The sequence below is a fragment of the Perognathus longimembris genome, chromosome 1 (genome assembly GCF_023159225.1).
Source record: "Perognathus longimembris pacificus isolate PPM17 chromosome 1, ASM2315922v1, whole genome shotgun sequence".
Classification (NCBI taxonomy): Eukaryota; Metazoa; Chordata; class Mammalia; order Rodentia; family Heteromyidae; genus Perognathus; species Perognathus longimembris.
In genome coordinates this window covers 151,765,944-151,779,813 of record NC_063161.1, presented here as the reverse complement: position 1 = coordinate 151,779,813, position 13,870 = coordinate 151,765,944, and the positions used below count along the sequence as shown (strand labels likewise).

The window sequence follows — 13,870 nt, the reverse complement described above, 5'->3', positions numbered from 1 at the left end:
ATATTAAAGTAACTACTACAGATTAAAGTGCTCAATAATGCTATAGTGAAAAAATGAAAGGGGTAGATAGATGAAAGGAAATGAGAACAGAAAAGGACAAAAGGAATCTGTAACTTAGACAACTGTTAAAACCTGTCAACCACTTGGAGATAGAAATTTAGACACACAGAAGTGTAAGAGGAAAAGTGCCTGCTGGTTCAGATAGTAATGAAATACGATATGAAAGAATCTAGCTAAGGTTAGCCTGTTTCACCCAGTTTCTTCATGGCCCCAAGTTCTACACAGAACATTACATAAACATAACCTAAAGAAAAAGAAGCAAAGAGGAAATACCAAGAGCAGACCTTTTGAAAATGGATCTTAATTTAGCCTTCCTGATTTGCCATAAGATCCCTTGCCACAGAATTTCCAACAAAGGCAATTCAGTATGCAGTTGTGGTGGTTGGTTCCCATTCCTTAAATCCATATCGACATAATGCATCAAATCCTTTTCCCTCAATCTGTCCCCAGCGAGAATCTCCCTTAGCCCCATTCCTGCCCCTCATTTTCTCAGAGGTTAACATTTAACAAATTACACTCCCAACCTCTTTCCAGGCCCATCATCTTTTTAAGTTCAACAAGAGTGGAGTTTGCTGGCTAATTTTACGTATCACATTTCTCCCCAAGCTCCTCTCAAACTGCTCTCTGGTTTCGACTGCAGAATGTTAACAGGCCAGAAAGCACAGGGGAGACAGAGCACTTTATCAGTTTCATACCTAAAATAATAAGCAAGTTTAAAGTAAACAGCTGAGAGAGATTGAATGGCACACTCTACTGTCAGCAAAGGCAGAAATGCACCAGTCTAAAGGTTGACAAATGCTGGGACTGCTTTCCTAGTTTCACACTGAATCTCATCTCTGAACTCACAACATTTCAGATAGCGTTTAGAATGAAGTTCTGTGTTTTTTACTTGGCTCTCTTAAGAATGAGTTCATTAAGTATTTTCTATTTCATGAAGTATTTTCTATTTCCCTTACAAAGTTCCCCAATCAAGACTTGAGTGGGAGCAGCCAAAGCTCCCACAGATAACTTCAGAGGGGGTCCTAGGCTTAACTATAGGATGATGACAATTTGCAAAAGGCCAATTTAACAGCAATTGGATTTTTCCTGCCTGCTTGCCTGCACCATTAGCTGACAACTCACTTCTCCATCACATCTGCAAACAGTTCTTCTGGACTGTTCTGACATTTCCCACTTAGAAAAGCTGCTTTCAGGAAGCTATTAACCAAAAAGAAATCTTCCTGGTCAAGCTCAGGGGTACAGAAAGGCCTCAGGTGGACAGCTCTATAGCCATTTAGTTCTCTGTAAGGGATAAGAACTGCCAAATAGGACAAATTGGAAAAGGCAGACCGAACGTATCAGAGCTGTGAACCTAAATAGATGTGTTTACAGTAGTAATAAAATTTCTTTTTATTTCCTTTTTGTGTGTGTGTGTGGTTGAACTCAAGGCAACATGCTTGCTAAGGCAAATGCTCTACTCCTTGAGCCAGCAACCCCGCCCCCCCCACACCTCGCCCCAAGGTCTTTTTTTATTTAGTTATTTTTGAAATAGGGCCAGCCTGGACAGTCATCTTTCCTATTTACACTTCCCCTTATAGTTGGGATAACAGGCATATACCACCACATCCAGTTTTATTGTTTGAGATGGGGGTCTCAATGATCCTTTTGCCTAGACTGGCCCCAAGACTCAATCCTCAATCCTCTCCATCTGTGCTAATGCTTAAGAACAACAACCATCCCTATTATTGTTTGTTACTATGCCTAATCATTGTGTATAAGCACAGTGCCTACTTCACTCTAGGCTTACTGCTGAGTAGTGTTAACTATGTGACAGACACTGTGCTGATGCACTAAAGCTCCATTATTTTAACACTTATCCCAAAGAAGAATGAAACAACAAAATAAAGACCTGAAAAGTAACTACCCATGGTTAGCAGAAAGTTAGTCAGTCAGTGCCAAAGGTAGAACTAAGACTGAAACCATGCTTTTTTCACTTCAGCCCTCTCCCAAACATTGATTTGGTCACTAACCTGGTGAAGTCCTTATGTTGAGGGTCTTATTGAAGTTGTCCTTGAGTGCTTCCATCACAGACTTCATTTCTTCATCTACCTCTTCCAAGTTGATTATATCCTCAACCAAGGCTGTGTTAATGTTTACTCTGGTTTGGGACTGTCCTTTCCCTTTGGCTAGAAAGTTAACATGCAGTAAATAGAAGAATAGTAGCATAAACAGTCCATAAGAATTGGTGAAGGACAGTCTACACACTGTGCAGGTTAAAATGCCAAGTGCTAGAAAGCATAAATTATAAAACTCTCCACTCCACAAAAAAATGTCTGTAGTGTCTTATTGTTGAGTAGGTGACCTGTATTGTGTTAAACAGATGCTGAGATATCAATGAGGAAACGGGGCACTCCAGGTTAAAATCCTGGGTATAATGCATACTAGTTTTATAACCTCAGGCAAGTTATTCTTTCTGAGTATCACATTCTCTACCTGCAAAAGAAGAGTATTAAAATCTATATTGTGAGGTTGGTCTAAGAATACAAATTAAGTCATTCAAGCGCCTAAAGAGTCTTACACAAATCACAGGGAATCCACAAAGGAATTAATACTTTATTTTTCAGAAAAATGAAATGATAAGAAAGGTAAAGTGACTTGCCTAATGTCACAGGAAATGGTAAAGTCAGGATTTGGTTTCAGATCTGCCTAATTTTAAACCCATGAAATTCTCATTAGACCTAATCTCCATAAAATCTAATTGGAGAGAGAGGAAATACATCAATGCATTTAAAAATTAATACTAAGATGAGGTTATATACGATAATGAATGCTGACACATGCAAAAACAACAATAGTTTAGAGACATTAGACACTATCAGTGATAACAATAGTTTGTATTTTAGAAAGTCAGCATAGGGGCTGGGGTTAGGGCCTAGTGGCAAGAGTGTTTGCCTCGTATACATGAAGCCCTGGGTTCAATTCCCCAGCATCACATATACAGAAAATGGCCAGAAGTGGCGCTGTGGCTCAAGTGGCAGAGTGCTAGCCTTGAGCAAAAAGAAGCCAGGGACAGTGCTCAGGCCCTGAGTCCAAGCCCCAGGACTGCCAAAAAAAAAAAAAAAAAGAAAGTCAGCATAAAAAATTTGGATTTATATCGAAATCACCATTGTCATTTTTTTGGACAATCTTTGGGCTTGAACTTGGGCTGGGTGCTATCCTTGAGCCTCTTCAAGGCTCGCACCCTACCACTTGAGCCACAGCACCACTTTCTGCTTTTTCTGAGTAATTTACTGGAGATAGGAGTCTCATGGACTTTTCCACCCAGGCTGGCTTCAAACCATGATCCTCAGATGTCAGCTTCCAGAGTACCTAGTATTACAGGTATGAGCACTGGCACCCAGCTCATCATAGTAATTCTTCACATACCTGCTATAACAGGTATGGAATACAAATTCTTTTACATTTCTTTATGGAGGTAGAGAAGGAGAAAAAAATTAAAATAATTATCTTCTAATCCCATTAGAGCTAAGGTTCTTAGCTCTAATTAACCACCCTAAAGCTGAAAGTGGAGCTGTGGCTCAAGTGGCAAATTGCTAGCTTGAGCAAAAAAGTTCCATGAACATTTTTGCACAGGCCCTAAGTTCAAGCCCAGAATCAGAAAAGAAAAAAAAAACCAAAACACTGACTGTACTATCATGCTGGAACCCCTACTGCTCCTGAAATTAACAAACTAAGAGTTAGAATCTTTAGAAACGATTGAAAATGTCAATTTTAGGTTCAGAAATACAAATCAGAAATGGGATAATAAAAGCAAATCTATAGCTAAACTTCTTGTAAATTAAGAAAATCAAGGACATAAAAATCTTGAAAAAAGGCAAGGAGAAAAAGAATCTAAAAGAACTGCCTATAACCTCAGGAGGCTAAGGTTTAGGGACCACAATTTGGAGACAGCTAGAGCAGAAAGCCCCTGAGACTCTTATCTACAATTTACCAGCTGGAAGTAGAGTTGTGGCTCAAGTGGTACAGAACCAAACTTGAGCAGAAAAAACCTAGCTAAAAGAACACTTTTTAAATCAAGTTAAGCATGCATGATAAAATTTTAAATAGGCTTCTTAAAGATATGCCTATCAACATTAGAACGGCTAATGATAATTATGACTAAAATACTAAATTACCATGAGAAAGAATGATCTACAGCTACAGAGAATTTAAATCAATCTCATAAATATAATGTTGAGCAAAGAAGCCAGACACAAAAATACAAACTGTATGGTAAAAAAAGATCCATATACAAGAACATACGCTGAACAGTAAAAATACAAACTGTATGGTAAAAATCCATATGCAAGCATATACTGAACAGTATAAAACAGACAAAAACTAATCCTTGCCACTAATAGAATAACAATTACATGCAAAGGGTAGAAGTGGGTGTTTAGTGTGCTAGGAATATTCTATCATTATTATCATCATTATCTGTAGTACAAGTGTCCAATCCAGGACCTCATATATGACAGGCAAACACTCTTCCACTGTGATACATTCCTGGCTCCTGGTTTATTTCATTTTTCATTGTTTTTGGAGATCAAGTATCACCATATGGCTCAGGATGGCCTCAACTATGTAACTCAAGTGGCCTTAAACTCAGGATCCTCCTACCTCTCTGCCTCCCATGTGCAGGGATTACAGATGTATACCACCATACCTGGCATATGTTCTGATTTTTGACTTGGGTATTGGTTACACAGTTTGTGCAAGTCATCAAGCTTATTCTTATGATAGCTGCACTTTCCTAAAATGCTTTTTTATTTCTATAAAAAGGTAAAAGGAAATTAAGGGTAACTATCAAACTTAAATGAAAGAGAATATATACAAAAATTTAAAAGAAACAAAGAAATAATCAGCAAAGATAGTTACTTATTTGTTTTTTGCCAGTCCCTGGGGCTTGGACTCAGGGCCTGAGCATTGTCCATAGCTTCTTTTTTGCTCAAGGCTAGCTAGCACTCTGCCACTTGAGCCACAGCACCACAGCACCACTTTCAGCTTTTTCTGTTTATGTGGTGCTGAGGAATCAAACCCAGGGCTTCATGCATGCTAGGCAAGCACTCTACTGCTAAGCCACCTTCCCAGTCCAAAGATAGTTACTTATTAATGGAAAGGAAGAAAAAAAAATAATGACAGAACTAGAGAAAATTCAAAATACAAGGATAAAAATGTAAACACTCAGCAAATACAATACGTGTAAATCCTAAATATAGGCTCAGTAAATCTTGCAAGATAGATACAGATTATGTAACAAGTATCAATAGCAAGCAGGCTGCATACCAAAATTCCAAAAATGGTTTTGAGTTACCATATTAATAAAAGAGGGGCTAGGGATGTTGCTGAGTGATAGATCACTAGCATGTGCAAGGCCAAAATTTTAATCCCCAGCACTGCAGAAAATGTCAGGAAGGAGAGATGAGAGGTGTAGGGAGGAGATAATCTCAATAAATATAACAGCATTTGATTAAAATGGTTTGTGTTGTTTACTTGTTTTGCTAAAAAAATCTTTTTTCTTCTTTTTCCCTTTCTGTGTCAATACAAGGGCTTGAACTCAAGCTTCTTCCCTCATAGCTAGCACTCTACTACTTGAGCCACACTTTCAAATCCAGCTTTTTCTGCTGGTTAAGTGGAGACGCAGTTTCACGAATTGTTCTGCTGGAATTGGCTTCAAACTGTGATCCTCAGATCTCAACTTTCTGGGCAGCGATGATTACAAGCATGAGCCACCAGCACCTGGCTGCTAAGTACCTTTTAGCAAATAAGACTAAAAGGTATTTGCTTAAGCCACAGGGCCTATAATCCCAGCTATATAGAAGGCACAGGTAGCAAATTTGCTATCTGAGGCTATCCCCAAGCAAAATATGCAAGATACTGTGAAAAATAACTAAAGCAAAAAAGGGCTGAGGGTATAGCTCAAATGGTAGAGTACCTAACCAGCAAGTGGGAAGCCCTGAGCTGAAACAATACCATCCGAAAAAAGAAAAACGGAAAAAAAGTTACTGAGCCACATACACTTGCCGTTTGGGTATCTTCTACCTAATATATGTACCTAGCATGTGTGCACACGCACATGCACATGCACACGCACACACACAGATATTTGCTGTAATTCAAAATAATTTTAAATATACCATATGTAAGAGTAACGAAAGTGATATGATATTCCAGAAACATATCTGACTAAAAAACTGCAAATTCTTCTGGAAAAAGTTGACAGAATGATTATAAATTTCATATGGAAGAGTAAAAGGCTGATAAGACAATGAAAAAATATATGTCTGATGAGGGGAAAGATTTGACCCAATAAATTCAAGATTTTGTGACAGGGATTCAAGAAGTCAGGAATTTAATGCAGAGAGAAAAAGTAAATCAACAAGTACAAGAGCTCAGGGACAATACCATACACATAAAGAAAAGAGGAGTCATTGTAAATCTGGATGTAGTATGAAACAACTTATGACTGATATGGAAAAGAAACTTAAAACTACAGTTTTTAAACTCACACTATATTCAGACATAAAGTCTCAGGACAGGAAAGATTAACTGAAAAAGACATAAAAAGCCACTGACCAAGACACATTGTATTCATAAACTACTTTGTTAAATGGTAACTCCTTTGTACAACTACTTAAGTAAAATAATTTTTAAAAAGGCATAAAAAGCATAAACGACAAAAGAAAGAGCTGAAAAACATGACCACATGAAAACTTATAACCAACAAAAACACCATAAACACAGTGGGAAAACAAAAGATACTTGTAACACAATCAACAAAGGGTTAATATCTCTAATGCAAAGAGACTGATAAATCTAAAAGAAAAAGCAAAGCAACTTTTTAAGGAGGAAATTAAAATTTAAAAACCTGAACAGCCAATAGAATATGAAAAGAAGTTGGCTAGAGGCAGCAGTTCACGGAGGGTGTCTAGGAGACTGAAATGCTTCTGTATCAAGAGGCTCAGGTTTCCAGCTCTTCCACTAACTAGACATGACCACGGGCAAAATTTTCACAAAGGTACTTGAGTTTCCTCATTTGCAAAATGGTCAGATCTGGATTAACTAGGTAATTATTAAAAACCTCTGCAAGGAATAAATGATAAGGGCCAACCCAGTAAATATAAGAGAACTTTAAAAAATAAATGTAATAAAACATACATATCGAATGTTATGACTAGAATCACTCTTAACAGAATGTAAGTCTTCTAAGCATTCATCTTCTTTCAGTAACTTGTTGATTAACTGCATGAAACCAGAAAAGGGCTATGAGTAGGAAAATATTAGTGGCATATCTATAACACCACCCTTGAGCATGGACTACCACTAGTGCAAATTCTTATCCATTCATCCAACAAAAGTGTGGAATATATACAAGTCAGGCCCTGGTGGGTGCTAAATAACAACAAAAAAAGACTACCTTCATTGGGTTCACCATGGAAGATAATAATAAACAGTTTTACAACTAATTAATTAATTACTGCTGTTCTAAGTGTATCAAAGGTAAAATAACACTGTGCATGAGTGCAGGTAACAAGGGACCTGACCTAGTCTAAGAGGTCAGGGAAGGCTTCCCTAAGGAAGTGCTATTTCAGCTGAGACCTGCGGTACATCAAAATCTCATTCTTAGATGACACAAGCCATTAAGATCATCCATCTATATCCATAGTTCTAATACTGCTTTCACCCAAAAACCTCCTGGTTTTAATTATGCTTCCACCATGCATCTTCCTTCTAGAAGAGAAGATGATGATGGCTGTCACAAGCATTCCTGTTTGGTTGATACTTAAACCTCTAATTCTAAACCTAAAAGAAGTTATGTTCTGAGCTACCAAGAAAATAAATGAGGCAGCATAGTAGTAAGAAAAAAGGATCTGGGTTCACACACAGTCTCTTGTTACTGAGACCTTTCAAGCAATTCAACTGAACTGTCCAAGACATCATTTCCTCATGCGGACAGGAAAGAAATTCAGTGTATCTTTGAGATCACCGACAGTTATAATTCATAGGCCAAACATAAGAAAGGGGAGGGGAAGTCATATGTCTATACCTTTGGCTTTCTTGGTGGCAAAATGTCGAACTGGTACAACTGTATAGGCCATGTACTGCCTATGGCCAGGTTGTCTTCCACTAATTGTCTTCACTGTGATTTCTGAAATGGGTCTGGTCAAAGTTGTAAAGTAATTGCAAAAGGCAGGATGGGTCAAGCGGAAACACTTTAATCCCAAGGCCATGACTGAAGACAATCCTTGTGAATATCCACTAGAAAGAATAAGACAAAAAAAAAAAGGAGATTAAGTCAGAGACCACACTACAACTTTAGAAAATTCTTACCAATTATCACCAAGCTGTGAGCTAGACAATGTAGATCTATTATTTCTAATCTTCCTCCTAGCAACTGTAGAAGAAAATACTTGCTTCATGTTATAAGGATAAATAAACGGAGGTGCACAGAGATTTAGTAATTTGCCCACAGCATACAGGACACAGAACCCCAATTCTTTCCACAGCACCAAAATGCCTATTAAGCAAATGTGCGGCAGCTTAAATCTTTAACGATGCTAATTAAACTTTAATACAAAAAAAAGCACAAAATTTTGATGAAGTTTAAAAAGGAAGAGCAGAACACTGGAAGAGGACTTTAAATAAGAAAACCATTTCAACAGGCATAAAATGACTGGAAAATTTACACGACATCATTTAACTAAAATTTTCTTTGGTTCCTTATGCACTGATTACCAATTAGAACGCAGTTTAATGTGAGTCTGAAGCATAATTGAGGCTTGAGGTCTTCAACGGTATAAAAGCTATGGAAAATACCACCCTCCACTAGGTTAATGTAAGTTACATATTATAATTCTGAGGTCTGAAAGATGCTATTGCATAAGCCTACCCCCTGAGGTAGAACACAGACCTAGCTAACAAACACAGCACTACAGCATCTGCCTGGAATCTGGCTATTATTACTCAACTAAAAATTAGTAACAAATATCATCTAGTATTCGGAAACTGTTCTTTGAAAATCAGTCCCAGATCTCATTTAAGAATTAAAAAATATTCCTAAAAATTATGATGCAGTTTAAGAGACTGATCAAAGACAAGGACTTTGAAGCCTGGAAAACCAGGGCTCCAGGCCCAACACCACCACTAAATAAATGTTCTACATTTCTCAGCATCTTGATTTCCCTACTGTAAAAAAGAAGTAATACTTCTTAAGAGTTCAGAACAACAAGGTTACATGTTTGAAAAATGGCACAATGACTAATAAGTGTCTATTAACAGTTTCATCTTTTTCCTAAGGGTCAGACACAATAAAGAAATTCTATACATACATCATTGCTGATGTTTAATGTGGCGTAGAGTCAGTCAGATGTGTTTGCAAATTTCTACTTTGGATAATTTATTCTACCTTTCTGGGCATCACTGGTCTTCAAATAAAATGAAATCCTGAATGTGTATAAATATGTAGCCCATTGCCTGGAATATGGTAGCTGCTTAATGAATACAGCTACCATTATTATCATTATTTCTTTTTTCAAAGAAAAACAAATGAGTAATACAAAAGCAACTACTTTCTCCTGGTAGAATTTTCAATAACACTAGTAGCAGTGATTAGTGTGTGAAGTCTTTACTAACAGACCTGAATGAAAAGTGAAGAAATACTTTTCCTTCCTCTTTAATTATCTGTAGCTAATATTCACTGAGGTAAGGCCTTGTGTGTGTGCACGTGTGTCCTGGAGCTTGAACTCAAGGCGCTGTCCCTGAGCTTTTTTTGCTCAAAGCTAGTCCTCTACTACTTGAACTACAGCTCCCCACAAGCTTTTTGGTGGTTGACTGGAAGTAAAAGCCTCATGGACATTCCTGTCCAGGCAAGCTTTGAACCAAAATCCTTAGATCTCAGTATCCTGAATAGCTAGAATTGCAGACATGAGCCACCTGTTGCAGCTCCATATTAATACACCTTGCTAATAATGCAACAAAGTATAAAAAATACCCATTTTACAAATGCTGAAACTGAGGCTCTCAAAGAGTAAGTCACTGTCCAAGAACATGCAGCTAACAGCCCAGCTTTCCTTAAGAGCTATTCATCAAAGTTTGGCTGGGGTCCCAGTGAGATTTTTCTTCTCTTTTCCTTTCTTTTATGCTTTCTTTTTGTGTTTGTTTTGGAGTTTGAACTCAGGGTCTCAAGCTCTCACTTGGCTTTTTCTGCTCAAGGATGGTGTTCTACCACTGGTGCCACACCTTGACTTCTGCATTTGGTGGGTTAACTGGAGATAAGAGTCTCACAGGCTTTCTTGCCTAGGCTGGCTTCAAATCTCAGTCCTCAGATCAGAGCCTCTGAGAGGCTAGGGTTACAGGTGTGAGCCACGGTTCCCTAGCTCTCAGTGAGATTTCTAAAACTAAGTTGTTGCCTAATATAGTCAAGGGCCTAACTCACTAACATCCAAATATGGCTACATAATACTTTAATCTAGAAGTCCAATCCAGCTATCCCCTGTATGACAGGTTTCCTGATGTTCCTATTACAGGTCAGAGTACCAATCCACAAAGCAACAGGAAGTCAAAATGGGATAGAAATAAACAGCCTTTGACAGAAAATGCAACACCCAAAAGCAGGCCCAGTACATGTGAACCGGAAGACAATTCTATAAATAAACCACATTGCTGAAATGCTCTGAGGCATAGATTTTAATTGCACAGAAGTCAGGAAATATCGAAGTGGAAGTTGAATAAAAGCTGCCCCTTGAATCTTTACTTTAAGGACAAATGCATAAACATTCAATTCGGCATAAAGAATTAATGTTAAGGAGAGAAACTTGTCCTGAGAGTTCAAGTATTACCTGACCAAATTAGCCCATACACAGAAGCAATGAGGCTACAATGTACAGCTTTGGGCATACTGTGGAACTGGAGTCTTACTTCCCCCACTAATTAGATACATGACCTCGAGTAGGTCATACAGCCTTTTTGAGCAACAACTTCTACCTCATCACAGTGATATTAATGAGCTTTTAAGAAGACAACAATGTTTGGGGAAATGGCTCAAGTGAGACCATTTATTTATGAAAGCAAGCCTGAGGTCCTGAATTCAGACCCCAGTATTCGCCCCCCCAAAAAAGGTTATTATCATATATATTACAATAATTATATATTTTATTTTTATAGTATTATAACACTACTTATGCTGATAGCTAATACTTTAGTGATAATTATGTTACAAAAGTACTCTAAGTACTTTACATACATTAACTTATCTGGGCCTCAATATAGCCCTGTAAGTACTATGACTGTCCCCACTTTATAGATGAAGAAACAAAAGCACAAGTGACTTGCCTAAGATTTAAACTAAGGCAACCTAGCTCCAAAGTCTGCACTCTTAACTATTATACTACACTGTGTACATAAAATAGTATGACAGACACTGGTGCCTCACACCTGCAATTCTAGTGACTCAAGAGGCTGAGATCAGAGGATCAGAAGTCAAAGCCAGTTGAGGTAGAAAAGTCTAAGAGACTCTTATCTCCATTTAATCAGCAAAATGCTAGAGTAGAGGTGTGGCTTCACTGGTAGAACATCAGTCATTTGAGTGGAAAAGCTGAGCATAAATCCCTGTGTTCAAGCCTCTGTACTAACACAAGAACAAGACCCAAACAAACAAACAACATAATACAAAGTCTGGTATCCAGTAAGTATACAACATGCAGTCATTATCATTCCATTATTATTCCAATTGTTGAAAAAAAAATTTGTCAGTCCTGGGGTTTGAACTCAGGGCCTGGGTGCTGTCCCTGAGCTCTTCAGTTCAAGGATAGCACTCTACCACTTTGAGCCACAGCACCACTTCCTGAAATATTTTTAATCTATTTGCAACACATTATTTTCTCTAAGTTGAGGGTCTCAAAACTTCAATTCCCTGGTTCAGCAAAGGAATGATAACCATAACTCCTGGTTTATCCACTATCTCACAACTCCTTTCAATCCAAGGGTGTACTGACTTACAATAGGTAATTTTTATGTACATATGTGCATATAATCAGAAATCTGTATATAAAATGCCTTCAGATGTTGTTATTATATCTATCTTGTTTTGTTCGTTTTGTTGGTGGTGGGGCTTGAACACTGGGCCTGGGCGCTGTCCCTGAGCTCTTCAACTCAAGGCTAATGCTCTATCACTTGAACCACAGCGCCACTTCCAGTTTTCTAGTGGTTAATTGGAGATAAGAACCTCATGGAGTTTCCTGCCCAGGCTGGCTTTGAACCTCGATCCTCAGATCTCAGCCTCCTGACTAGCTAGGATTACAGATGTGAGCCACTGGTGCCTGACTGTGTTATTCTATTTAATAACCACTCACTTTGTCTAATGTAGAAAGTGCCTAACTCACACTTATATCCATATATGGCTATATAATACATATTTTTTTCTATTATTTTAATCTAGTTTCATTCTGGCTACCCTATGTATGATAGGTTTCCTGATGTTCCTGCTGCAGATCAGAGTATCAATCTACAAAGCAGCAGGCCAGTTTATTTACAAAATACACTGATCCTTACATTTCCTCAAGTACTCCTCCTATTCCAAGTCTTTAAATATGCCATTCAGTCTGCTTGGAGTGATCTTTCATCTCTTTATTTCCCATTTTTCTTTCAGATCTTATTTCTCAGAGCATGCCTTCTTTAACCATGTCCTCCAATCCAACTTATGCATGTCCAGCACCCCAATTTACAAGTCTTATACTTTACCATAGCACTTAATTATTAACAACATATCATTGTTTATTGTCTAAATCTCTGTATAATGATTGGCACTACAATTACTAATCTGGGAAATCAATGTATATTCTCCACACCTAGCCCAGTGCTTGATCACATAAAACACTGTCAAATGTGATGAATGCATGAGTGGAAGTCCAGGAAGATTCTTGGACAAAATCAAATTTCTGGCAAGAGTAGGAATTCACACCTCTGATTAGTAGGTCTTGGGCTCTACATGTGAACACTGCCTCTATAAGCCCTTGATTTTTGTTTTTAGATTTTTGCTTAATGAGAGTAGGGAACATTTATCTCTAAATTCAGTGTCATGTAAAGAAAGGTACTTGTAATATTTGACTCTACACAGAATCATATCCTTGGCAAAGCCAAAGAGAGAAGAAACTTTTAATAAGTGGAGAGTTTTTACCTAAGGGTTTTATTTTTTATCCCCCACTCCCCCCTTTGTTTAGATTCTCAACAACTCATTCAAAAAGCATCTGGTGTAGTTCTACCACTTGTGAATGTATTAAATCATTCCTATCTAGGTTTTGTTTTCTTTACTATAAAACTAACAGCTTGGGATAAGGCAGGAGAACCACGAGTTCCTCCTGCAGTCCGGGCAGTTTGAGAGCCCTTTTACTGGGGCAAGTTTCATTTTCTAAGCTCGCCAAGATTCTGGGAAATGAAGAGTGTGATGAAGAGAAAAAAACAAAAAACAAAACTCACAGACCTAAGAAAGAGATCTGTTTCTCCTGTAGTTCCTTATGTATGTGTCCTCAGCTTGGTCAAACTCTCTGGACTTCGATTACATGTATAAAATCAGTCAGGTCTATATAAATGAAGAAGGGTTATTGAAACGATAACTGTTTTTTCCACAAGACAGCACGTAGTTACCCATTCAAAAGCCCAGGCTTGGGGCTGGGAATATGGCTTAGTGGTAGAGTGCTTGCCTTGCATGCATGAAGCCCTGGGTTCGATTCCTCAGCACCACGTAACAGTCGGAAGTGGCGCTGTGACTCCAGCCTTGGGCAAAAAGAACAGGGAC

At 38.1% G+C, this 13,870-nt stretch overlaps 1 protein-coding gene across 3 annotated transcripts in view; it reads right to left on the bottom strand.

The window, feature by feature from the left end:
• Mrrf (mitochondrial ribosome recycling factor) overlaps window positions 1–13,798 on the bottom strand; it is a 54,334-nt gene extending 40,536 nt beyond the window's left edge. For 2 of the 3 annotated variants that reach the window (XR_007210334.1, XM_048341311.1), the window contains exons 1-3: window positions 13,776–13,797; window positions 8,126–8,337; window positions 2,070–2,225 (exon numbers count right to left, since the gene is read on the bottom strand). Coding sequence is in view for 1 of the 3 variants with exons in the window: in XM_048341311.1 (XP_048197268.1) it covers window positions 2,070–2,225; window positions 8,126–8,337; window positions 13,776–13,786 (379 nt within the window). In the remaining 2 variants the exon portion in view is untranslated. Of the gene's footprint in view, window positions 1–2,069; window positions 2,226–8,125; window positions 8,338–13,775 lie in introns of all 3 variants that reach the window. The other variant, XR_007210335.1, reaches the window with a different exon arrangement.
• Window positions 13,799–13,870: the final 72 nt, after the last annotated feature.